Source organism: Acipenser ruthenus, chromosome 20, assembly GCF_902713425.1.
Source record: "Acipenser ruthenus chromosome 20, fAciRut3.2 maternal haplotype, whole genome shotgun sequence".
Lineage (NCBI taxonomy): Eukaryota > Metazoa > Chordata > Actinopteri > Acipenseriformes > Acipenseridae > Acipenser > Acipenser ruthenus.
The window spans coordinates 30,379,557-30,406,673 of NC_081208.1; the positions used below are offsets into that span (position 1 = coordinate 30,379,557).

At 38.2% G+C, this 27,117-nt stretch overlaps 2 protein-coding genes and 1 pseudogene across 2 annotated transcripts; 2 read left to right on the forward strand and 1 right to left on the reverse strand.

The window, feature by feature from the left end:
* Positions 1–4,370: 4,370 nt before the first annotated feature.
* LOC117425305 (V-type proton ATPase subunit d 1) lies at positions 4,371–13,448 on the reverse strand. Its single transcript, XM_034042131.3, has 8 exons — positions 13,139–13,448; positions 11,335–11,506; positions 11,027–11,205; positions 10,736–10,815; positions 10,423–10,500; positions 9,974–10,150; positions 9,368–9,445; positions 4,371–8,581 (listed from the first exon to the last, which is right to left on the reverse strand). The coding sequence occupies exons 1-8, from the start codon at positions 13,266–13,268 to the stop codon at positions 8,420–8,422; spliced, it is 1,056 nt and encodes a 351-aa protein (XP_033898022.1). The 5' UTR covers positions 13,269–13,448; the 3' UTR covers positions 4,371–8,419.
* Positions 13,449–17,838: 4,390 nt separating this feature from the next.
* LOC117425077 (agouti-related protein-like) lies at positions 17,839–21,661 on the forward strand. Its single transcript, XM_034041740.2, has 4 exons — positions 17,839–17,899; positions 18,859–19,020; positions 20,183–20,265; positions 20,937–21,661. Exons 2-4 carry the CDS (start codon positions 18,861–18,863, stop codon positions 21,123–21,125), a joined length of 432 nt encoding a protein of 143 aa, XP_033897631.1. The 5' UTR covers positions 17,839–17,899; positions 18,859–18,860; the 3' UTR covers positions 21,126–21,661.
* A 1,101-nt stretch (positions 21,662–22,762) lies between these two features.
* Positions 22,763–24,960, forward strand: LOC117425877 (chymotrypsin A-like; annotated as a pseudogene).
* The last annotated feature ends 2,157 nt before the right edge of the window (positions 24,961–27,117 follow it).

Sequence of the window (27,117 nt, forward strand, 5' to 3'; positions counted from 1 at the left end):
GTGTGCAACTGGAACATTTCCTTCTCTCGTTACAATATCTGCTATATATAATATGCTTCTTCCATTGGTGTAGGGGGTTCCTCCCATGGACTTGATCACTGCCTGCTTTGTTCTGTCTTGGCATAGAGTCAGCATGTGCTTAGCTGTTCCATAATGCCATACCAAAATCTCCTGAAGGGGTCAGCGGAACTAAATCCTAACCCTTTACCAATATCTGCTATATATAATATGCTATATATAATATGCTTCTTCCATTGGTGTAGGGGGTTCCTCCCATGGACTTGATCACTGCCTGCTTTGTTCTGTCTTGGCATAGAGTCAGCATGTGCTTAGCTGTTCCATAATGCCATACCAAAATCTCCTGAAGTGGTCAGTGGAACTAAATCCTAACCCTTTACCAATAAATGAGTTACTGCCTGTAATTGCAGCAACATAATTCTCACCCACTTGGCTCAGCTCAGTATTTAACACTATGGGGGCACACAGTCTTGAACTCTCATTAAGACCCCTTAAGCTCTTCCGAACTGCAACTTGAAATACCTCAGAATCAAACTGAACACTGTGTTCCATTTGCCCCTTTCAGTTCAGGAGACGCTTGCCAGAATCAGGGAAACTAAATGCAAGACTGGCTACTAATGAACAAGATGTCAATGGAATATGCTTTGTCTCTGCGGGACCATAAACATTGTGGTTTTGTTCTGCTTATATAAAGGTTTTAATAATCTTAACACTGCCAGCCTACTTTTAAACCTACTGTTTTATTTTTTAAATTACTGATGCCAATAGGGGGCAAGGGAGGAGGGGTAACAAATCACCGCCGGTGGAACTTTCCATTACGATTACTACTGAGATAGGAGTGGTGGTATTTAGATCTGAAATAGGCCAACATTTGCCCCATTGACATGTAATAAATAAAACCCATTGAAATCAGGCACTTGTAGGCAATGACAGTAGATGAATGTGCAGCTGCTCTGGGATCCAGCAGCAGCTCCTCCTTACCTCATGCGCTTCCCCTTCTGGTCCAGCGGCCTCAGTGATCTCAACACTTCTGCAAGAAGGTTTCCACATGCTCCCAAATCTCACACGCTCCCTTCCTTGTCTTTTCATTGGGACCTTTGTTTCAAGCAATTCTTCTAGCTTTTTTTTTTAATCATTATTATTATTTTCCACCGCCAAGAAATCCATTGTCCAAGGCATTTTACTGAACTGTAACCAGGCTTTCTCAAAACCTTTCCTATTGTTCCCTGAAACGCAACCTTGCTCCCAGAAGTGCGAACACTGTATCTGAACTTCTCCCAAGAGTGTTTGGCTGGAGCTTTAGCCGCCGAAAACTCCAGATGTTGCCAGGTGTTTTGTAATAGATTTGTTTTTTAAGATTTTACTGAAAGTGATACGATACTCTCTTTTGTTTGCAAGGTTTTTGTTTAGCCGCTCTGCATTCTACAGATACCTATAACACAAGCGGTCTGGAAGACCTTGTTGAGGAATAACAACGGTTACAGAAAACACAGACAGAAGCAGCAGGAACAGGAAGTTGTATTGTGTGGACAGTTCCATTGTATGCACACAGATTACTAATCTGCCCCGGATCAGCATTCCGCACTACGAGCATGTTCTAAAGGTCCTTTTCATAACCGAACATTAGGCTTCAGTGAACGCTTTTTATCTGGTTTACCCCTGTAGACAGTCTGATTTCAGATCTTGCCTCTGCGTTAATCCGTATTCTGTGTGTTAAAGAGGGCATGGGGACTGGCAATGTGCATCACATCCATCTTGAGCAAAAACATACTGTATTTTTATTTTTCTTCTCCCCAGAGGCTAAACAGGGTACTGTGGTTGATTCTTGCTTTTAATCTCTGTAGCTGACAAACACAAGTATGAATTCTGGGACCTCAGAGTCCTAGCTGTGCTTACACAGAGACCAGAAATGGGAGCCATGGCAATTATTGCTAGCTGATTCAAGCTAAACTCAGACCAGATGCAGATTACAAACTGTGTGGAAATCATGGAATACATTCCAAAGCCTGAAAATCTTGAGTTTCATCATTTAGGCTGAATAAGAAGAGTGTATCTATGAACTGTTAGTGTATAAATCGCAAGTGCACAACTGTATGAGAGGAAACAACAGGGGTCAAATAGGAATAAAAGCCGAGCAAATGACCCCCGACTCACATTAATCAATAGACTCTCCAAAAGCTTTTTGTGCTGATTTTCCTGTATTACAATAAACTCCACCCACTGCAAAACCTGGTTGTGCAACATGCAGAGGTGGTGTTAAAGTACCAGGCTTCCTATGCTGGTGTAGTCTGTAATGTCCACTGATTCCTTTAAAGATTGCAGGATCCAGCAGGCTCTCTACATACAATACACTTTGATTTATTCTCACGCTGACCTGACATTAGTCAGTCTGCAATGCCCAGGCTCGCTCTGCGATTCAACAGTATTACTCGTACTTCTGACTTTTGTTTAATATATTCAACAGTGTGGCAGGGTCATTCTGTCCAGACATGTGTCAAATGTGAACAGCAGCTTCAAATATCATTGTCTTTGTTTCCTTTTTCAACACATCAACAACTTTAAAAGACTTTCAGCTAGATGATAATAATAATAATAATAATAATAATAATAATAATAATAATAATAATAATAAACATCTGTGGGTTACTTGTAATCTAAGATATGTTTTCCCTACGTAATGTATGTACAGTACTATACTTACATCAAAATCTGACTCAAATTCTAGGACATACTGTACCTTCCAAAAATAGTCCTGCGAAACCAGTTATAAACAAATTATGTTAGAAGCAATAGAGGTGTGTCATTCAGTGTGTGGGCTATCCCGTATGAAAGCCAACTACAGGGCAAAAGCAAAGTTACAATAAGCAGTCATGCTTAATCATGGTACAGGCATTTGGTAAACTTACTGTGGTAAAGGGATTGTATTCATTCACATTTTTTCAACAGCTGTTGTCTTCCCCCATTTGCAATTGAATGGCTTAGAAATGTGCCTTAACAGTTTGATTTTTTTTGATAAACAGAAAACGGTACTAACTTAAATTTGGTGTAAAGACCTACAAAATCTGTTTCTATAGAAGTTTAGAACTGAAGTTTTTAAGCATTTCTAATACTCAATTACACCTCCTGCCACTGCATGGAGTTGTGTACAAGCAACCATCCGGCTGTGAGACGGCCTAAACTTGGCTCACACAGAGGGATGGTGTGGGAGAGAGATATCAGGTAGTAGGCAGAGGTCAGCAAAGGCTAGGACTAGTCCCCTTATACCCAGCCTTCAATCAACTGTCTTGTCCTACTGCCACACACAAATCTCTCCTTGAAGTCAGTTCCAGTGTCATCCACCACCCCTCAAATATCGTACACTCTCTCAAAGCCATCAGAGAGGGACGGCTGTCAAAACATTCATTTAATTTCCACGTTGAAAGAGTAGCCTTTGTTATTTGCTCGAGATGAGTGCTGTGTTGGCCACACTGCAGGCCGAAGTCCTCAGTGTGTAGACAGAGAGCAGGGATAGCACAAGCAGCTCAATGTCAGCGAAGCAAGCCTTAGCTGCTATTTATTTAAGATAAGTATTTGCCTGTGGGGTGGATTTCATGCCTTGAAAAGCCAGAACAATGAGGTGCCAATGGGCAAGGTCTTTATCTGCTCTCTCGGTTAGAGACACCTGTGAGCAGCTGTGCCAGCTTGGAACGCCCCTCTATCTGAAAACTTACCTACTAAAATGAGTATCAGGTGCTTAGGAGTGGTATCACTAATATATGTTGCACCCAAATATGGACAGCACTCCTTTACTCACTGGAAGACCTTGGGAACTGCTAATCCACTTCACTACAACGTGATGTGCAGGTGTTATTTTTAATAATGGGTTTATTTTGAGTGTGTGTATGTGCATCAGGTAACATTTGAATGTGCATCCTCTCAGTAACTTTGGGTGCTCAAGAGGGGAGGAAGAAGTGTGTGTGTGTGGGGGTGGGGGGGGTGGGCATAGCTAATCCACTCCTTGGCACCTCATTTCATATTGGTAATGTAAACTACCTCCACAGGGCTATACTAAAACTAATGTGCATATATATAGTACTGCCTGCCATGGAAAAATCCTCCTTACTCAAGAAATTATAGTTTAGGTCTGTGTAACTCGCAGGATATGTATGTGTAAACACACCCCTCTAGTGGAAAAAGGACACTCAAAAATCACATTGCTATGCTAAACAATGACTCCGCCTGGTGGCCAAATGTGATGTAAGCAATCTAAAAGAAATACCTGTAAGCCAAAAAACAAAATCTGACTATCAATTGCTTTTTACTTTCTATTTGTTAACAGAATGTGATCCAAAGAAAACAAACAAACTGCGATCTGCAACCCATCTTTTACTGTACGTAAATATTTATTGTCACATTTAGGAGAAATAATATTCACAAAAACAGGAAATAAGAACGAACACCCGTCACTAGTCTTTGATGCAAGTCAGTAAATTGAATATATACACCACAGGGAAGTTCTTAAAGTATCAGACATAGAGCTTTTAGAAACATTACATATTTATCATAACAATACAAGATCATTTAGATCAACTCTAATAAATAATTAAAATTCTGTTATTATTAATTTATTCTCCAGTGGAATCTACAGATTTACAAGGGAAAGGAACACACACACAACACAAAGCCATCGACACATCACTTCTAGACAAGTTCTACAGTTTACTGGACCCCATTTATCTTTATGACACCACACAATGCAGAGCATTAAGAATGGGACCATTCCACTTAAACTGCATCAACAAACTTTTGTTCCCAATAAAACAGACTGAACCACACTCACTTGTCATACTTTTCTCATTAAAATAATGTAATTTCTTATAGGTTTTTTTTGTAACATATGAAGCACATTTACTAACTTCACCAAACACAGACTAAAGATACCATGCAGTGAGCAGTAGCTGTAGTTCAGTTCTGAGTGTCCTGCAACAGTACAGCGCCGCTTTATGATAGATGTACAATGATAAACTGTAATATACCCCACTATCTGCCATACCTTTTCAATGAGTTGCTTTAAATGATCAATATTATGAAGATCAATTCTAACTGGATTCCAGCTGAATTACGGTCAAAGCATCTTTAATTGAATTTTTTTTTTTTTTTTAATCTGTATCACTCCCTCTATCTATAGATCTACATACAAACAGGGTTCTCCTCAGGCTGAAAAAACCTGACCCGCCCGTCTTGCAGATGCTACTGTGCCTTTAACAATCAATCTTTATTTTATATAGCACTTTTCATAGTGGACCACCATCACAAAGCGCTTTACAAGATACAGCAACAACATTCCGGCGCCTCCTTAAGACTCACCTCTTCAAACAGCACCTGTAGAACTCCTCTGTTGTATCCTGGGACACTATCACCCTTCATTTAAATATGCTTTATTTTGCTCTTATCTGCCCCCTATTTTACTGCATTTAATCCTGTACCTCAGAATATTGTAATCTGCCAAGTGTTTAATCTGTAGTATTTTGTACTTAATCATATCCTGATGTAACTATCACTACTTAATCATATCCTGATGTAACTTTCACTATTATCTGCTGTATTATTGAATTGTGGTTTGTCACACTTGAGAATTATTGTATTTCTTGTTCTTATTGTATGACTTATATTGTAACACTTGAATGTATTTGTATTTGCTTGCGATTGTAAGTCGCCCTGGATAAGGGCGTCTGCTAAGAGATAAATAATAATAATAATAATAAATACAGTGAAATAAAGATTGATTTAGCTTCTAGCAGACCGTTGCGCTGTCCTTAAAAAGGTACTACCAAATGTTCCTGTCAGGACACTGCACTCTGATTGGTTATCATATTATTGTTAATAAAACAATGAATAATCCTCTCCCAGCACCGAAACCCTAAATCTAAGGTCAGTATCCTATACTGCAGCCATCACACATCTAAAGTAGTTCATGTTTGGCAGTGAATAAGCATTTTTGTTACTTTAAAAACAGTGACCAGAGGTGCTAACTTCCTCAGTTGTCCTAACAGGAACATTTCGTGGTGCCTTTGTAGGCTCTGCGACCGTTGCTGCGTGAAAAAAAAAAAATCTTGGAACCTCATGACAGCTGTGTTAAGTCTTGACACAACATTTAACCAATCAGAGAGTTGAAGGGGCGGGTTTTCTGTGTTAAGCACTTCGAGAGGCTAAAGCGTTAAAAATGACTGCTAAAAAATAACCAATTACTTTCAAAGCAAAAATAGTGACAATGAATGCAGGGGGTCAAAAGGGAGAAGAAGTACAGTACATAATAGCTATACATATGCACTGGGGGTTCATATATAGAAGCTGTACACCTTTGAGAAAGTCGTGATGGGATATCAGCTGAACATTGTCAGCTGACATACAAATGCTTAAGTGCAGCGGTGCTGGATTATTACACTGCGGTTTCATGATGGTGACCAAACGTGTGCCAGTACTGTTTTGTAATAAAAAATAAAATAAAAAAAATTGTTAAAATGCACACTTGCATTCAAAAAATGTAGAACAGTGAGAAACAAAAATAGAAGAAAACAATTTAAATGAAGCAACAGGCTCAATAAATTAAGCTAACCAGTAAGTGCAAAGGTTATCGTTTTTTTTTTTTTGTGAACTCCATTAACCCTACGTTATCTTTCCCCAATCAAATCGTAGAATCCCTAAATAAGCACGGTAAATTTACCATAATAAAAAAACAGTAATGAAAAAGAAAATGTAGAACATAAAAAAGAACAACCAGATATAGTCAACGAAAGACAACACATTATTCAAATTATTTGTCGCATTATATATTTAAGTTAAAAGGCAAGCTTATTTTTCCGTTAAAAGTGCTCCCGGCTATAATGTTCTGCCGCCCGGCTGTGTATATGTATGTGTGTGTATCTCATTTAATAGTATCCATCTTATTTTGTCTGATTTTGGTTCCTGCACTTATATCAAGTCACTGGGCAGGATTTTTAGATTATAAAATCTAAATAAAATCTTGAGATTGAAACTGATGGCAGATTGACCTTTGATGCTCTTGCAGATAATGAGGGATACCCTTAAGGCCGAATCACATTTTAAAATAACGAACAACAACAAAAAAAATCTACTACTGTTCAAAAAAACGCTCTTATGAGAATGCATGTTTAGGAATGGAAAATGTGCCATTTAGACATGACAGGGATAAAACTGTAATAACGGTGTCTGTAAACAGTTTGCAGCAGATGCTGACATAACACCTCAATACCACATGCAGAAACAGTAAGCTCCAACCACAGCACCTGGTAAATATCCAAGACAAGTTATTCAGCTGCTACTGGAAGTTTGCTGCATTGAAAATGCATACGTAATCAAAGCAAGTCTACATCTCAAATAGCACAAAATTACAAAATGCATTACCATGTTTTGAATTTAAAACAAAAAGGCTACAGGGATTAAACCTCTCTTGCTGTTTTGATTCATGAATCAAAAATATGCGCCAAGGTCCATATTTATAAAGCATTAGTTATGGTTGTAAATGTAAAAGTCATATTAATGATTTATGAACATGGCATGTAATACTTGCATAGGTTATCTAGCCAACATGAAAAAAAGTCCTTGTTCTCTTCTAGTTAATGTTCCATTTATAATATGCAGGGTACGACTATGAATAATTCAAATTCAGTATTCTGCCAGGCCCAAGTGCAGAATAGCTGCACTTAATATCAAACTGCCTTGTCGTGATGCAAGGATCTGACAGGACTTTGACGAAGGGTCCTTCATGCAGCCTCAGTATGATCCAGATTAATTCTCACATAACACCACACCTGTACTACAATAGTCTTGAGTCACAATGAACAAACAATGGTTAACTCAAACTGAGGCAGCTTAGGCTTTGTCACAAGTTAAAGTATAACTAGCACAGCACCAAAACACTGATGTTGTACAGTCAAGTAAACAGACTCAAATTAACTTTCCACTATCCTATTCCTTTACGGGCAAAAAGTAATCAGAAAAACATTTAATGGGATTATTTTTGTGGATTACTTAGGTAATGCTGAAATAAAATGCAGCAAATGTTAATAGAAGCAGAAACTGTATCAACTAATACCTTCCCTTATAAGTTACTTGTTGAAAACATGCTTGTCTGCAGATACAGAACCAATACGGGAGCTGTGCTACTGCTGGATAGATAGAAACATAAATCACTGTACTGTACATTTAGTGTTAAATCGAATCAAAACACAAAATAACTACAACTCAAAAAGTTTTTTTTGTTTTTTTTTAAATGGCGAGACATCACTACGTTTCTTTTTTTTGTTTGTTTTTCCGCCCATTTTGTAAATGACCATACAATCGCTGATCAATACAGTGAGACGGGTACCATCTATTAATGCAGGGCTCCAGGACTGGAGATTTAGAAGATAGGAATGTAGTTGTCGATCTTGGCTCGGTGTCTTTGAGCAATGCATTCTGCAATCCACACGATGTTCCTGCACTCCTGCTCCTTCAGTTTCACATAAGCGTAAAACACACTGAAGTGAAACTGGTTCAGAAATGCCAGCTTGTTCAGCTTCACCTGAAAGTAAAATAAAAGGCAACTGGTGTAAAACACATGCATACAGTAACAGATACAATACTGCAAACATTCATATATTCATTGGAAAAATGCTGGGTACTGACTTGCACTACAGGACTTATTCAGCATGAAAAGGTTTGGTGGCATGGGTTTCAATGTTGGATGGCTTTAAGTAGTTACCTATTGAATACATACTTGCCAACATTTGGAAAATGTTCAGCGGGACGCTCGTCCCGTGGGGGGGGGGGGGGGAGGGGTTATACGCATCATACACATGGGAGAGGTCATACGCAAAAAACACTACCATATAATAATAGACGTATCGCCTCAACTCAACACCGCATGACCAGCATGACAGTAAACAGACACAATGAAGCGTTCTTACCTTTGTATACTGGTAAGTTAGTGATCAGCAGATGTGTCAGCCGCACGAAGAGCACAGCGTGTGGTTTTCACTAACTCTACTGTGCAGAATAAATTATTTTTTTTCTAAATATTTGCTGTAATCAACATTTGGGCCGACGGTTCAATTCAGAGACGCTTGGTTGGAAGCGTCCATAACAAGCCACTAATCACCCAGGTCAATCCTGCTTTATCAAAAGCAGTGTGAAATCATGCAGCCGACCCGCATGACACCGGGTCCTGACCCGGGTAGGTTCCGAACCGGGTAGAGCATGGCAGTGTGAAAAGGGCTTTAGACACTGATAATTTAACTACCCATTGTGAAGAGTCAAGAACCAAGCATTTCAAGTCAAGAAAGTGAGCATTTCAAGTCACGCTCCTCACCTCGTGTTCAAAGAACCTGTCCTCAAGGGTTTTGTCTCCAGGATTGCTTCCAGCTCCTTCAAAAAGAAGTTTATATTCCTAGAGGGAACATTGAACACAGGAAACAGAGTGTGTCATATTCACAGGTACCATCACACCAATGCATGACCAAACTAGAAACAATGCTTGTCTAACATAGCAAATCAACCAATGTTCACTCACGGATTACAATGCTCAAAGATCTATCAAGAGCCAGAGGAAGGAGTTTTGAATGCATATGTTTTAGTGATTAGAAAGCAGCTCGGCTTCACAGTTCTCTCACTCAAACTGTATGGCATTATCAAGGTTAGAAAAACATAGCGTCACAGTTTGATCCATTCCTGGTTTCACTATGAGTTTAATAAGACACACCTGAGCTTGTTGCCTATAGACTGTGGCTAATCAAGCTCGTTGTAAAACCTGGAATGGGTGAAACTGTTATGCAATAGGAGTCTTATTTCCATCCCTGATAAAAAGGATGCTGCACATCTCCCAGATTTCGTTAAATTGCAAAATATATTTAAAAGTGAAGGAAACAATACTTTTACTTTAATTTAACTCTGAGTGTTTTGCTTTAATTGTACTTACAGGATAGTAGTCTGCCACCGCTTTGACTTGCTCGTAGTCGTCTGCCCTAGCCAACTGTGCCAGCCCTTCTGGGTACAGCTTGCCACAATGAGGAAAGAGCTTAGCGCGGTCTTCTTTTGACAGCTCAGTTCCAAAGGAGTTTATGGTGATGATGAAAGCTCTTCTGTCTGCTTCAAACTGCACAAAAAACAAAACTGAAAATTGAGCTGATGTAATGAACTGGCATGTCAGTAACATACATTCCCCAAATTCTGATACTCTCCATAATGGAGCTAAAGAATGTGAAGTTTCTTCAAAACAACGAGCAACAGATGTGTGCTAGAAAATGTATAACAATTGGATCAGCCATTCTATAGATACATTAAAAACTCTATGTACATACAGGCATCTTACTGTATCCTTATTTAGAGCATTCAAATGCACCAAATAAAAATGACTGATGTACTTACTTCAAGAATAGGACACATGGTGTCTGCGGTTGTACCTCCCAATGTATAACAGAACTTGTAGAAAGACTCCAAGTATGCCTAGAAAATACAAATAAAAAATGTTATGAATTGTTTCTACAACATTACAAACCCACATGTATTTCTCACAATGTAATACTAATTCATAATAACCTATAATCAGAATAAACCCCCCAAAATATGCCCTTCTGCCTTTTATATTAACTAAGGCAAAAAAAATGTTTTGGTAAATAAGATTTAGATTGTATTCAGGTGTATATCCACAAAAATAATTTGGGTTTATAGCATATCTTACTTTGTACAGTGTATTTCTAATAATTTCAATGTTCATTTCATCAAGATCCTGCTCGGATATACAGTCCTGAAAAAACGCAGCTGAAACAGAAAAGAAAACAAAGTGTAGTGGATGACCACAGCCCATTCATGAGGAAATGATACATATATTGTCATTTTTATATTTGTAAAGGACTACAAAATGTCATCGCTTTATGTTGGCTTGATAAACCACAGCATGTTTTATATATCTCAAGCAGCTTTCTACTTTATGCCAGCCCTGTATAATGAAGTTCATGCCAAGGGTTCTTACCTAGGGGAGTATCTACCAAGATAGCATTATAAAGCTCTTCAGGTGTCTGGGCAATATTCACAGCCTCCATCTGCTCAAAGCTTCCCAAGGGGTGGCACTTTGGAACCAGCTCCGAGATGGATCGTTGATGCAATGTGCCAGTAATTAAAAGGATAACATTGTCGATCATGTAACTGTACCTAAAAAAAAATTATATAAATATATTAAACAATGAGGATTATTTATCATTATTATTAGATAATGTGTTCTCTAACTTTGAGAGAGACACTTGTTTATTCAAAATTGACTTCCTTGTGTCCTGTGCTTACGTGATAAAATCAAGGAAGCTGGCCAGTGGCTCGTAGGACTGGTTCCTCATGTGGCGAAACTCCACCACCATCTTCTCCTTCAGCTTGTCATCAATGACAGACACGGTGAGAGGAGAGGCCTCGTTTGCCAAAAAATTCCCATAATCTGTGCTTTGTAGGTGCAGCTTCAGATCTGCAAAAGTGAAAAATAATCCTGTTAATTAGACATCACCAAAGCGCCTCATTTTGCTCTACACTTGGATATTGTTTCTACTTGCTCAACCTGAACAGAAAAAACGATTGCTCACAGAATGTTTACACTATAGTGCTTTTATAATACATACTGAATTGGTATCGCTGTATAAACTGTATGCCACGTAGTGCAGGGGATTCTGTTTTTGTCCGACCCTGTTTACCTCACTTGACACTTCATTCCAGCCAAGGCAAACACAATTAGCGCACAAGTGAGTGCCCAGCTCAAACATAAACCTAAAGGAAAAAATCTACTACAACCATGTGAAGCAAAGTAAAGATGGCCATTCTGCAAGATCTGAATTAAACATACAGTTTTGCATGGTTGGATATTTAGAACATTGCAATATAGTTCCTAACCATGTAACCTTACAGATTGCACAAACACAAAATGATTTAAGACAAACCATGTTTTTGTGTTTTTTTTGGAAACATAATTGAGAAGGGAGAGTTACAAAATGATAGAAGAAAATACAACACATGCTTCAGAGCATGATATAAATTACACATTTAAAGTTAGCAGCAATATCTCCATCTACAGTTCTATAGAACACAATGCAGGCACGTTTTTGCTTTTGACATGTATCTACACCTATCAAAGGCGTGCAATTTCCAGTTCATACCGAAACGATGTTAAATGTTTTATCTTTTCCATTTTGTATTGGAAACACAACATGCAAATTTGAGGTCTGTCAGCTGCAGCTGCTGCCAAGGTGTAAAATTTTATGGCAGTTGTTTTTAATGTGTGTTGGCGAGTGGCATATCTTATTTACAGCACCTTTTTAAAATTCTATGTAAGAGAATTGAAAGGCTGCTGAGGTGAAAGCGCTAGTGTATTACACTGGTCCAGCTCTTATGTTGTGTTCCGTGGTCTTGTTTCAATTTCTCTCACACTACTGTATTGGGAAAGAATTTACATATCTGATGTATTTAGATTACAAAATTTGAGCTGGGCTACATTTGTGACACTTGTCAGCTAATGTACATGACAGGTGTCATTCGAATTCCCTTTGTCTTAATTACTTTTGATTCCTAACGTTATGTAATATTTCCCATACAGTTTAAATACAAGACATAACACAAAAATTGCAGAATATTTTCGTACGTTTCGTAGATCTGCAATTCATTTTGTGCTTCACTTGCAAAACATCAGGCCAACAATTTCTACGCCTAAGTCTTACAAGTTACCTAAGATCACAGACTAATACTATCAGTGAGAATTTTAAAACACCGTCACAGGAAGACGACGTCGCTATATTCATTGTATTTCTAGAAACAATTGTAGTTTTCGATATTGTCAGTCGCATAATTGCAGTTATAATTCAGTGATACTGATTTGTACTGCAGCCTGTGCAGTCAGGCCTGTGACTTGTATAGACAGAATCTGACAACACAGACCGAACGCAGACCAAAACATTCAGCAACATTATCATCACGCCGACTACAACAGCAGCCTGATGTAAATAAACTGACGGTCATGTTAATGTTGTCCTGGGGCTCACATGTATTTCACTCTCCGTTTCTCCAGCCCCGTATTCCTAACAGTATTATCTTCAATATCTGCTGGACTCACCTTCCAGTGACTCGCACTGAACAAGATTCAGATAATCTCCCTGAGACAGAATTCCTGCTTTGAAACCCCGGACCAGCCCTTCCAAGTAGCCGTTATCCACGTTGAAGTAAAGCTCTGGGAAGATTGACATGGTGCTTATTTTGGTTTATTTTATTTTTATTTAACTGCGTATTTAATTGTGAATAATATGACCAGTACTTTACGGCGACAGAGACACCGAACGGAAACCGGCTGTACGGAGCAGGAAGCGAAGGCACGTGACCGCCCTGGTCAGGTGACGCCTGCAAGTCCTTGCGTAGGCAGTCAGGTGACCTGCCTCGCTATTCACACTTCGCAGAAGATGCTCGTCCACGGTAGTTATTTAAATGGCGTTGGTATTTAAATACTTTTTTATTGTAAAATAAGGATTCCACTCTTGTAGCAACTTAAATAATATTCTAAAATAAATAAAATGTGCTAATACATTGCTATCCGAGCGTAATGAATTCCTAAAGGAATAATTATATCCTGATATAACTATCACTGACACTGTTATCTGCCCCGTTATTGAATCGTATTTTGTCATACTTGTACTTGCTAGAAACAAAGTCACTGTATTTTTTATCTTGCTCTAAATTACAGTATTATTTGTACTGTGATTCTTGAAATGTATTTTTGTTTACGAGTGTAAGTCGCCCTGGATAAGGGCGTCTGCTAAGAAATAAATAAATAAATAATAATACTAATACGACTACGACTACTAATAATAATAATAATTAATAAAGAAAACATGCCGTTGAATAAAGTACATAAAAAAGAAAAACATGTCATTTCCCTAAGTTTAGAGAAAGAGAAGGGGAAATAGTTATAAGGAATTTGTTTTGTGCCGCTACTGACAATAGCGAAATCAGCTACTTTACTGCCAATAAAAATTCTACTGGTAGTAACATTCGCCAATATATATAAAAAATGTGTTTCTGTTTGGAGCTTTGGAGCTCGTTATCCAGTCCAAAGGCTGCATACACCTGTATCATGCTTTGACAATTAATTCAGGGGCTGCTTGCCATAGACGTATTAAATGTATGCGAACCGTGCCGTTTATCTTTACGCAAGATAATTTTCTCAGAGGTCCTCTCATTTTTTTTTTTTACTGGACATAGGGACCTTCCGTGAAATTGCACGGTATCTCCCGTGCGAATCGAACATGTCAGTGTTATGTTAGAATTCATGCAGCATTTCCAGGCTATTCACCTCAGTAATACAGCAGCCTTCACAATAAACCATAATATAATATTAAATTAAATTGGTACGATGTGTCCTGAGATTCTTCAGTTCAGTAAAACGCTACGCTTGTGCATAACCGAACACCGGACGGGCGAAAATACAAAACATAAATAGCGACTCTTAAAAATGGATGCTTTGATTAACGGTGTATTTGAAGATATTTATGGAAATACATATCACTCAAGGGACGAAATAGTTATTTACACCGGTTCATTGTTCATTGAGTACAGCTAGCTGGTTTTTAGTCCCGTGCGAATCATGCTTAAGCCAGTCAACGCTGTCTTCATAATTCTACAAGGGTGCAAATATAAAGTGGTGCATCGTCACAATGTGGTACACGGACCAAAAAACAATTCACGACGAATAAGACAAAATGAGAAGTCCACCGCAAAGTTGCAGAAGAAAAAAAGATGCACGTGGTGATCAACACTAGCTGTTTTTGGTTGTTTGTGTTTCACTGATTTTTGAATTATAGTAAAATGTTAGTTTGTGATTGTTTGGTCTGCTAAATCTGTGTCTGCTTAAGTATTCTTGTTTATGGAGAATGTGGGTTTGTTGTTTGGGTTACAGAAAAACATAAACACAGAAAATAAAGTAAAGAGAAACTCATAATTTAAAAGATACATTTTTCAGCCAGCTCAACCACGGCTTCTACCACTGCTGTGCATTTGAAATAATGGAACATTTAAACAGGCACCTAATTAGAAAGCCATTTCATCTGGGAAAGGTAGCCTTAATGGTGATGCTAATATATACTGATTGAGAGGGATGCAATCTGTATCGTTGAGTGCTGAACAATGTTTGTTTTTATGGAAGTTTTTATTTTATCTTAATACAATATATCATGCCTTTTCTTATTGCTTATTATCAATTACCGGCCCTTAATATTTGTGTTATTAAATGTTCATGTTTTGCCAGTACCATGTACCCATTTATCCGTCATGAACATGTTGCACAACAAGAAAATGTTCTGTAAACCAAAACCAGCATATTTGTCACTGCTCCAAACACAAATAAGAGCTGATGAGTCGTCCTCACTGTTATCTGTGGGTTTAGTTTTATAAAACCTTTAAACTTTTTGAAAATCTAAATTCTATTCTGCAGTTGTGTCTTTTTTCTTTCTTTCTTTCTTTCTTTCTTTCTTTCTTTCTTTCTTTCTTTCTTTCTTAAAGTAATATTAATAGAGAATTGGAAGTGATCTCCAGGAAGCATTACACAAATGAAACCAATTGAAACCTTTACTGAATGGAGAAAATAAAGCTGTAGTAGTGCAACCAAATAGAAAACCAATTAAATGCTTTCCTTTAACTGGCTGACTAACAGGAAAGGTAAAGAACATTTTATACTTTATTAGGAGGGAAAAAACAAATATTTAATGAGCGTCATGTCACTGTGGCACTAAGAATAGAAATGTCAATTCCTAAAAGCCTGGCAGCATTCTGCACTGATTAAAGCCGAATTAACCTCTTAAAATTCAATTCAGCAGCAGCATACATGCAATATTCTTAAACCGAAGGCACGACGTGTTCGATAATATGGAAAATCAAAGGAAATGGCATTGAGCAGCTGATGGAAATGTAAGAGACACTCTCTTCATTATCTGACCAAAATATTTCTTTCATATGTACAAAAACAACCAAGTGACATTAAGGAATCTGCCTTCCCCAGATATTTACAAAAAGCTTCAAGAAAGCATCAGCCCTGTAAAGCTGTGATGCCCAAGTAAATCAAAGCACAACTGCCTTGATTTACCTTGGGCAAACTGCTAGTTTTAATCAGTCATATCAGGCCGGATTTGTACCCATGAGGCTAAATATGTTGTTTTTGTGGAAAGTCTTTAAATACATAGCCAACATATATTAGGTTTGTTCATCATTTGTTTGGTAAAGTTTTTCATATTTGGGAGCAGCGCTGATTTTAGCCATATTTTGACAGGTATATTAATGTTATAGAATCTTCTTTTGATGGCATAAAAAGCTCTTCTGGCTTTTTCCTTTAGTGCATTTACTGTCAGGTTAAAGCTCCCTGGTGCACTGATAGTCAGGCCCAGGTAAGTGTAGTTTGTGGTTTTAACTTTTTAAGGTTTACTGACAAGGCCCAAGACTGACAGTACTGCTCCAGCAGAGCCCAGTTCTGCTGCAGCCCCTGCTCTGTGGGCAACAGCGGGACCAGGTCATCTGCGCAGAGCAGGAACTTGACTTCTGTGTCATGTAGAGTGAGGCCAGGGGCTGCAGACTTTTCCAGCATCATTGCTAACTCATTGATGGAAATATTGAACAGTGTTGGACAGACTGCAGCCCTGTCTCACCCCACGCCCCTGAGTGAAGAATTCTGTCCTTTTGTTGCCAATTTTTACTATGCAGTTGTTTTCTGTGTACATTGATTTTATTATGTCAGAGACTTTACCCACTTCTTTTTCCTCTCTTGAACATTATGTTTGAGGAAAATAATATAAAATAACTATGTGGATTCCACCTACTGATCAAACTGTACTTTGATGAGATATCTCACCGCTGACACCAGTGTATATATCACAATTACTGTGTTTATATCACAAAGCGGCATTTTCTCTGTGCCTCTAAATAATAACGACTGGCCTGTTTATTCATGCCACTGAGATAGAAATGATTCACAATTCAAACCTAACTGTAGTAGAATGAACAGAGTATGAATCTAGCAATCAGCCTCCTAACCCGACGTTGTATGTGAAGCCGAGTACTACAGCAGTGTGTACATTTATTACAACACCCCATTGCTTCTGGAGTTTTAGTTTGTTGTGCAAAAGCAATCAAACCTCTGGAATTGAAAATCTGCGAAAATTGTTAAAATAGGCAAATTAATTTAAAATAGTAAGAGAAAAGTAACACAAAGCTACAAGTGGTAAAATGCATGAGATGTTTTAGAAGTTGTTTAATATGCCTAATTAAAGCACAAAGTGGTCTAACAGTTTCACACACAAGTGCCTATTGCTTATATATCACGGATTACTGACTGAAAATTGAAGTTCTCACACCCAGAGATGTTCATGCAAGTAGGTATATAAAGGATATCAATGACAAATCATGAGGTGTTTGAATAAATATGCACTCTACTGTAGGTTCTGGTTTAAAGTTCCAATCATCTATGTAGTGAGGAATAAAATAACTAGCTATGATCACATGAAGCGGTTGATTTAAAAAGCTGCAGGTTTTTGTGTTGGTTGAACAGCAAAGGACGTTTATTTTTTGATCACAGTATGATTCAGTCGACTGGTGATTCTAAGAAGCATTTTTCACTGTATAAGAAAGCACTTACAAGTAAATGACTAAAATAGGTATGAATGTTTATACACAGAACTGCAAATAAATGAATGAATGAAACACTGAGAAACCACTCCTACCTCCCACACATTGTATCCATGTGATTAGTCCTTCACTGGAACCCAATATAAACCCAGAGCCTCCAGGTCACTCAGAAAGAAGAACTCAAGCTGGACAAGACCCAATATCTGCAATTACAGTAGGTTGGGAGTTTGCTTCTGTCAATATGTGCATGACTGGGTTTATGTGTCTATCTTCTGGGTTTATACCTTATCGTTTTACATGATTCAATACATGTATGCAGACATTATGTGTACAAACACATATGTTCAAATGGAGTTTATTGTCTGCTAGATCGTTCGAGAGACGTATGTTTGCATACAGTACAATGTCGTTGGGAGTTTATCCTGGTTAATCATTTACATCTATAGATCATGTATGTAGGAATGAGGTTTCTCATGTTAACCCCTTTCTAAATAGTACTGTGTGTATTCCATGTGTGCACTTTAGTTTAAGGCTCTCCTATAAATAATAAAATGTGTGTTAAAAATGACAAATGATATCATATTATGATTCATGCTAATACCAGGCTGTAGAAAAGCAGTGTTATATAATCTGCAAGACATTCTGAGAACTCTGATCATTGCTTTATAACATGGCAGTGTGTGATAAAACCAAAGTCAATTATTGTAATATGGTTATAGCATGTTAATAACCATGACCACCCTGGTGAGAATATCTATTTCTATTATGCTTCTGTTATTTAAAAAAGTTTAAAAAAATTAAAAATTAAAAAACAACATTTCATTAATTTAAACAGTTTAAAATAATGGCATATGAATTTTCAACATAGTTTGGAATGGTTTTTGTAGTCCTGAAAAATATTTTTAAAAATGGGCATAAATTCATAATGAATTCAAGTGGGGCACCACAGGAATAGCAGCCAATGATTTGGAATTCATAGGGATCTGCAGCCATTGTTTTAAAGTGTAACCAAAAAGGGTGATATTCTTTAAACTTCAGGAAAGTTACAATGCTGTGTATATGAAGTCTGTGGCTAAGTGAATTTGTGATCATCATTTGAAGCTGTTGCTTTCGGAATACGTCCTGTTTGAGGCGGCTGTGTGAGACTCAGGTTGCTGTAACTAATCTGTGCAGACATGTTGAACACCTTGCTGATGTGCTGGGCGATGCTCCAGGGGATTCAGGTGGCCCTAACGTCTGTCCATGGCAGCGGGCAAGTGGACGATATCAACCCCTCTATCAGCCTGGAGGGGAGGCATGTCTACCCAGGCCTGCTGAGGAAAGTCGAGGACTCAGGTCAGTTCATTTCACCATGTTCACTTCAAATCTCTTTCCAAGTTCATACAGGGAGCACTCCTTGAGAATAGCGATCATATTAAGCAGTTCATTGCAACAGCACCCACAGACTGCATACTGTATATTGAATGTATATTGAGATAATAGGACCACTTCTCAAGACACACTGGGTTGTTTGTAGAGCGACACTTAGTCCTAATTGAACCTCTTCCACTCTCTGCAGTGTAGACGAAAACACATCAATCTTCATAACTGTGGCAATCTCTTAGTAATTTGTCACTTTCATAGCCTGGATTTGCACTTACAAGAGTAATGCAGAAATGTTCTTAAATGTAAATACTGTGTCACTGGGGCCCTTTAGAAACCAACTGCAGTGTTTTACCTTGAGGCTGTGAGAATACCACGTAGGTATGTTTGTGTATTACTGTGGGCCAGTTTAATAAAATCCCAATGCAGTGCTGTGCAGGCTGCATGTATTTGAGTGAGGGTTTATAGTCTATGGACACTATGCTAGGAGGGCAGCAGTGTGGAGGAGTGGTTAGGGCACTGGACTCTTGACCGGAGGGTTGTGGGTTCAATCCCTAGTGGAGGACACTGCTGTTGTACCCTTGAGCAAGGTACTTTACCTAGATTGCTCCAGTAAAAACCCAACTGTATAAATGGGCAATTGTATGTAAAAATAATGTGATAACTGTATAATGTGAAATAATGTATAATGTGATATCTTGTAACAATTGTAAGTCGCCCTGGATAAGGGCGTCTGCTAAGAAATGAATAATAATAATAATATGCTAGATTCTCAAGGCTATTTATTCCAGATTGTCATTAGCACAGTTATTTTTCTGAAGGAAAAACTCCAATTACAATTCTAAAACAAATAAGAAAGAAATTGAAACTATTTAAAATACAGACCCTACATTAAGTGTCTGAGTTGTTTATTTCTGATTATGGGATTTTATTAGGTGTAATTTGTTTTTTGCCTGGTACTCATTGAAAATCTGAATCTGTTCTCAACTGACTTATATGGTTAAGTAAAGGCTTGACTGATAGATTGATTTTACTAACAGAAAAAAGCTTGTGCATGATTCGGAGTCAATACATGTCGGAGAATGTAGCCCTTTGTGCGTTCCTGTAACAAATCTGTTTTTTATTCTCATTAAAGCTGCGTTATTAAGAGCGGACTTTGACAGAATGGCTGCAGATGCCGAAGAAGAGCTGCTCATGGAAAAAGTTCTTGATCCCGAGGTAGGATCTTTAAAGAGCCGGTGACAGATTATGAAATAATAAAACACTAACGGCCATGGTATTGCTGTAATACTAAGGAGTTTAAATAAAACAAGTATTTAAATAAGCCAGTTATTTATATATATATATATATATATATATATATATATATATATATATATATATATATATATATATACACATATATATACACACACACAAAAGTTTAACATTTTACAAGTGAATGCATCATAATTTGATTTAAATGACTTGAAGGGTTTTTAATGAAAGCGTCGTCTTTATTTGGATTTGGTGTTTTCTTATAATATTATACTATTGTTTAACTAATATTTAATGTAACACATGTTAATGATTTGAGTGATAAAACAAATCTTAAACTTTGGTTGATTTAAAAAACCTTAAAACATTTATACATACATTCATAGATACACACACTTATACATAAATATACATACATATGCACACATACTGTACATACAGCACACACTTACAATGATACATAGATGCATACATACATCCACAGGCAAACACACATACATACATACATAATGTACACGCACATACCCACATACATTCAAACATAGATGCAGACATACAGTACATAAATACATGCATGCAAAAAAAAGTGCAGTGTGCTCCTAGCCAAAGCTGTGCTTGCCTCTCAATTCTAGGAGATGTCTGATGCACTGCAACTTCAGCGCAGAGCGCCCCGCTCCCCCAGGAGTTGTGTCATGAATCGGAAGTCCTGTATCGGGCATCAGTCCTGCTGTGACCCATGTGACACCTGTTACTGCCGCTTCTTCAATGCCATCTGCTACTGCAGGAGAATCAGCAACGCCTGTCCCCACAGCAGACACTGAGACGCACAGCCTCTCTCTTGAGCTTTGGTGCCGGAGCATTGACACCCTTTCATAACAAGAGTCAGTCAGTCGTTTGGTCAGTGGTTAATTAGATACATTAATAAAGTACAAACACAAAATAATAGTTCATGTTGAAAATAATAAGGTTTGTGAAAAAGACAAGCCTAATCATTCGTACCCGTTCAGTGTACCGTTTATGGGTATTTGGTATTGCTTTGTTTGGATATGTCTGGGGGAATTTTTTTTTATTATTATTGTTTATCAACAGATCTGTTTCAATTACTCAATACCATAAAGCTCTTAAACTAGGCAGAGCTCAACTGAAAAAACATGCCACACCCCCAGCACCCCTAGTGCCAGCGCCCCTGATCCTCTGTCAAATCATTTAATGAAAATCAATGATTTATTATTGGCTACTCGGTGCAATACTGTTGAAAATAGAGGGTGTCAATACTTTTTGTTACCACTGTTTCTATGGCAAGTGAAAATGTTTTCTTAAATCTAGAAAAGCTGATTAGATATGTGTTTTAATCTCTTTTTGCAACATTAATAAATGCTTAACTAAGATGCCAAAGTATCACACTGTTTCTTTCATTTGTTTGATGCGCACACACACACACACAACCCCCCGCCCTGCACACGCACACACCCACATGCGTTCCTGGTAAATATAAAATCATTCTGAAACAAACTAAATAGAAACATCTACAGTGTGTAAATGGGCTTACCCTCACAGGACTGACTGCTGTGTTATGCCAATAGCAACCCTACTACAGTATGCATTCTGTCATATACTGTATAAAAGCTGCATCTCCCTGCCTGCCACGGGGCTGGTGCTAGGAGCTCACTCGGCAGGGGATTCTCTCCTGTACATCCCATCTACTTTGCTAATTTGGTTCATAGATCAAAAAATAAAACAAAACAGAACAAGCCTTAATATTTTCCGCATCCAGATGGCCCGATACATTACAGTTGCAGTTTTCGGCCACCAGCCTGATCCTCTCGAGCTATTCAACCAAACCTGCACGCTCATCGTGTAAATAACCACACATGGAAACCCAACCCCCATTTTATGCACAGGCAATAAATACAATTTCAGATTAAGAAATATTAATAACATCAAATTATATTCTTCTGATGCAGATACGTCGTAATTCTCAGCAACAAATTTCTTAAAGTTTTGTAAATAGGGATTTTAGAAACTTGGTTTCCATTATGCAAAACATTGGTTGTTGAATTTGAGATTCGTTTAGTGTTTCTAAATTCAACACTATTGAGTGATTAATAGTTACGGGTGATATTCTTTGTATCCCTTTAGTCACTGCATGTACCGTATAATAGTACCAGACCCGTGCTATACTTTATTTTGCAGAAATATTTTTTATAAAATGTTGACAGGGGAACTTTGTATTCACATAAACAAAAAACAAAACAAAAACAAAAAACCGTGACTGCAGATATTGATGAGTAAATTGGGGAACTGGACTTGAAGTCAGTCCTATTTGAAGTAGGTCTCTCTGGGCCTGGGGTACAATGCAGGGCTGGACGTCAACAAGGACTCTTTTATACTGTATTATTTTAGTCTCCTCTCCCACAGCAATTGTTGCTCCTTGTTCTGGAAAAAACAACCAAACATCATGTCCAAGGTATGTAGCTCATAACCCATTTTAAAGCAAATGATCCCAGTGCAGAACACACTTGATAAGAATGTCCTTTTCACTGCCTGTTCATGATGCGGTACTGCTACGGGTTCAATGTGAACACATGCTTACTTCTTATATAATCATTTGGATAGCATGTGTTTACATGCAATTGCATTTAGAGAGCGCTCAAAGGCAGCTAATGTTGTAATTAAAGGTTTAAAAGTAATGTAATAGAATAAAGCCTGCAACACGTGTTTCTTTCTCTAGTCAAGATGGCAGTCTTCCATTTCTTGAACAATAGATAATTGGAAACATGTAACCTTGGAATGCAGCCCAAGTTGTTTACAGGGTTGTGTGAGAACTGGGCACCTGCACGCAGATAGTTGCTGCTGAATACGACTAACGGTAGAAAATGAACTGGTTACAGCTTTTAGTATTTATTTTAATTATTTTAATGCTGGAGACTGGAGTAAAAAAACAGCCCTCTGAATTTGATAATCCCATGGCGCCTTCACTCTAGCCCTCTGAATTTGATAATCCCATGGCGCCTTCACTCTAGCCCTCTGAATTTGATAATCCCATGGCGCCTTCGCTGTAGCCCTCTGAATTTGATAATCCCATGGAGCCTTTGCTGTAGCCCTTTGAATTTGATAATCCCATGGCGCCTTCGCTGTAGCCCTCTGAATTTGATAATCCCATGGTGCCTTCGCTCTAGCCCTCTGAATTTGATAATCCCATGGTGCCTTCGCTGTAGCCCTCTGAATTTGATAATCCCATGGTGCCTTCGCTCTAGCCCTCTGAATTTGATAATCCCATGGCGCCTTCGCTGTAGCCCTCTGAATTTGATAATCTCATTGCACCTTCGCTGTAGCCTGGGGTGACTGCCTTGTTGTGTTTTCTGTGTGTAATGTATACAACAATCATCGCTCACTGTTTCAGGACTACACTGGGTTCCACTTCTGCTGAGGCTCCCTGATCAATGAGCTCTGGGTGGTGACAGCTGCCCACTGCAGTGTCAAGTACGTCTATCCCATGTCTCTGTTATGTTGTATAAATGACAGTTAGAATGTTGCAGGTATGTTCCGGTACTTCTGTTCCATTGTGGCTACATTTCTACCACACCAGGTGGAGTCATGTCTATCTTGTAAAACATTTTCTGCTGTGTTCTGAGGTCTATACAGTGGGTTTGTTGTCATAATCAAACCAGATAACAGTAAATTATTAAATTCATTTTGATCTACAATTTAATTTGAAGCAACACAAACTGTTTTTGAATTGTTTTTAAGAAACTGCTGTGTCTGAAGCTATCTCAGCAAAGCTTTCCCCAAAGACGATTTCATCACCTGTCTGTTATTTTAATGACGTAATTTAAAAATCACTTGGCTGGTGCTTAAGCCATCGATTTAAACAACATTTATTTGTTTTATTCCAGAACTTCTCACCGTGTTATTCTTGGGGAGCATAACCGTGCCTCTCCTGCTGAAAACATTCAGGTCATGAGTATTGCCAAGGTACAGTAGGAAGACTTTCCCTGTGTAGTAAGCACTGTACAGACCGAGTATGGCGCTGTCTGACCATCATGCACTGCTCCTGTCTTTGTTTCCCTTGCCCAGGTGTTCAGACACCCGAGTTACAAACCCATCACCATCAAGAACGACATCACTCTGCTGAAGCTCAGCTCTCCTGCGACCATGAGCACAACGGTGTCTCCTGTCTGCCTGGCCCAGTCCAGTGACGTCTTCCCAGGAGGCATGCTGTGTGTCACCACAGGGTGGGGCCTGACCAAGTCCACCGGTAACCGCAGCCTCTCTCCCAGACAAAGCTACACTCCTCCTAATGGAAAATAACCACATTTAGAATATACAGCAACTGAAGACTATATACAAGCCCCTACATTAAATGTCTGAGTTGTTTGGCAACCTTTTATTGGGTGCATCATTTTTCCTTTCTGATAAAATAATGCTAAGAAGAAGATACATACATCTATATACAGTTTTAATACCACTGACCCGTCCTGTCCTTGTTGCAGGGTGACTCCGGTGGTCCCCTGGTCTGCCAGAAGAACAACGTCTGGACTCAGGTTGGCATCGTGTCCTGGGGCAGTAGCACCTGCTCTCCCAACACCCCTGGCGTTTACGCCCGTGTGACTGAACTCAGAGCATGGGTCGACCAGACCATCACTGCCAACTAAGACCAACCCTCAATTGTGTGTTCTGTCCCAAAAAATCATCAATAAAAAAAACTTGAAAGCATTTCTGTTTGTAGTAACTCTTCCTTGTTTCAGCCGTTCAACAGTCACAGAGTTATTTGAAGATGTTTTACATGCAGACACTGCAGTTGCAAAACTAAAATCATTGAACAGTAACATTTTACAACACATTTAGGTTTCGACAAAACAGTCACATTTTTTTATTACATAAATACGGTTGTGTTACAAAGAATTGCAAACATCATTGTACAATGACAATAAAAAATGAATTGCACTGCACGTGTGCAAACAACACTCAACTAAATGCACTGCATGCTTTTCATTGGACACGTGTTGAAGGATAGTGCCTGTCAGGGCCGACATAACCATAGAGGCAGAACAGGTGACCGCCTAGAGTTGCAAATTGAAGGGGGCGGCAAAAACGGTACATAATTACATTTTATACTTCTTCTAACATCTTAGATCACTGTTTCTTCTTCTACAAAACTTATTGCTGATGTTACGGAACCATAACCTTACGTATTCAAATGGGGCGGGGCATTACTGGATTTCATTTAATTACCCTGACAATGATTCTTATAAAAGGACGTTGCTAATACAGGATCATCGAAACGTTTGACCTATTTTATATCTCTGAAATTCTCCAATGACTGTCCTTATATATATCAGATAAGCGGCAGGTTAGTTAAAGGAAAGAAGGCATTGATGGAATCTATATTACTGTAAACTGTATCTCCTAGAATTATAATTGGAACAATTGCCAATACACAGTAAGTGTGTTTAAAAGGCTTGATTGGGAGAGCCCAGGGTGTTAGGAGTACAGAGCAGGAGGGGATAGCGCAGCTGTTATTTGCTCACAAGTCTCGCTCACATTTCTCTCTCATTCTCTCTTCCTGAATCGCCTACATAAAGGTCATCCCCAATCAATATACGGGAAAACCAATAATCCAAATGCAAACATGCATTAATTCAATTTAAAGGTGTAGACACACATTTCAAACAAAGTGTAACTAATGCAAATTACTTATTTTCTGTCTTGCGCTAATACCACTGGAGCGCAGTATGCCTGATCAAAAACTATAGACCACACCAATAAAGCTGAACAAAACTATTGAACAGATAAACACCACTGACGATAGCATTATTGCTATTATGAAAATTATATTTTGTGTATGAAGACCTTTTTCAATATGCTCCATAACTGACTATTAAAATGGAATGGTGTACAGAGGTTTAACAACTAGAATATATTTATAAACCTTTAAAAAGCACTTTTAACAGTAATGCGTTTTATATGTTTACATAAAAATGGAATACCTTTAGTTATTTCAACTGATGCAACTATTTCAGGCATTACACACTGATAGAAATATGTTGCTTAAACCAACAAAACGGACACCTGTTGAAAAACAAAGAGGTTGCTTATCTGCAGCTGATAAAACTGTGAGTAGAATTGTGTTTGCAGCAGGCATTGGACAGCTTATCACTAGAAAACCGGGCTTTACCTGAGAAACTGCAAATGAGTTCAATATGTTCAACCTGAGAAACAGCATTGAGTTCACTATGCCTGCCTGCAGGAATGTACAAACATGGCAAATAAGACCAGTGTTGTCTTGTTATATTTGTAAAAACTGTAGAAAAGCACAGCTTATCTGATTATACTTAGTGTACATCCAAATATAAAATAATAGGAGACAGTAATAAAAGATCGGAGAACATTAAAATTCACAATTCAAGGCAATTCGGTTATCAGTGCCTAAAGGTCTTCATTTTGAAGGAGAACCCCAAACACAAAAAGGTGAGGACCTCAGTAATGTAAGAATCTACTCTTTAGAATTGTATATATATACAGCACACTGCCAGTATAAATGAACTATGTTACAGTTCCTATCTATGTATCTATTTTATAATGCATAGATGTTTTGGCAGGGCAACATCTTGAACTCCATGGAGTTCACACAAAACTGTTTTAAAATATCTAAAAATCGAATGAAAAAATCATGACTGAAGGGGATATGGAACGAAGAAAACATAAAACAGATAAGATCTGAACCAATTAATATTGGGCAATAAATCAATGCTGACCTCAATGAAGATCTTAAAGGTACCCTGAGACTAGGCTAATGTCATGTTTTAAAAC

Bases quoted from the DNA above. Each gene is read 5' to 3' on its own strand.
- LOC117425305 (XM_034042131.3), bottom strand. From the start codon at position 13,268: ATGTCAATCTTCCCAGAGCTTTACTTCAACGTGGATAACGGCTACTTG. The intron at 11,507-13,138 runs GTGAGTCCAGCA...TCACTTTTGCAG, and splicing joins TCAGTGCGAGTCACTGGAAG to ATCTGAAGCTGCACCTACAA. The intron at 10,151-10,422 runs GTAAGTACATCA...TTTTTTGTGCAG, and splicing joins CCATGTGTCCTATTCTTGAA to TTTGAAGCAGACAGAAGAGC.
- LOC117425077 (XM_034041740.2), top strand. From the start codon at position 18,861: ATGTTGAACACCTTGCTGATGTGCTGGGCGATGCTCCAGGGGATTCAG. The intron at 19,021-20,182 runs GTCAGTTCATTT...TTCTCATTAAAG, and splicing joins GAGGAAAGTCGAGGACTCAG to CTGCGTTATTAAGAGCGGAC. The intron at 20,266-20,936 runs GTAGGATCTTTA...TCTCAATTCTAG, and splicing joins AAAAAGTTCTTGATCCCGAG to GAGATGTCTGATGCACTGCA.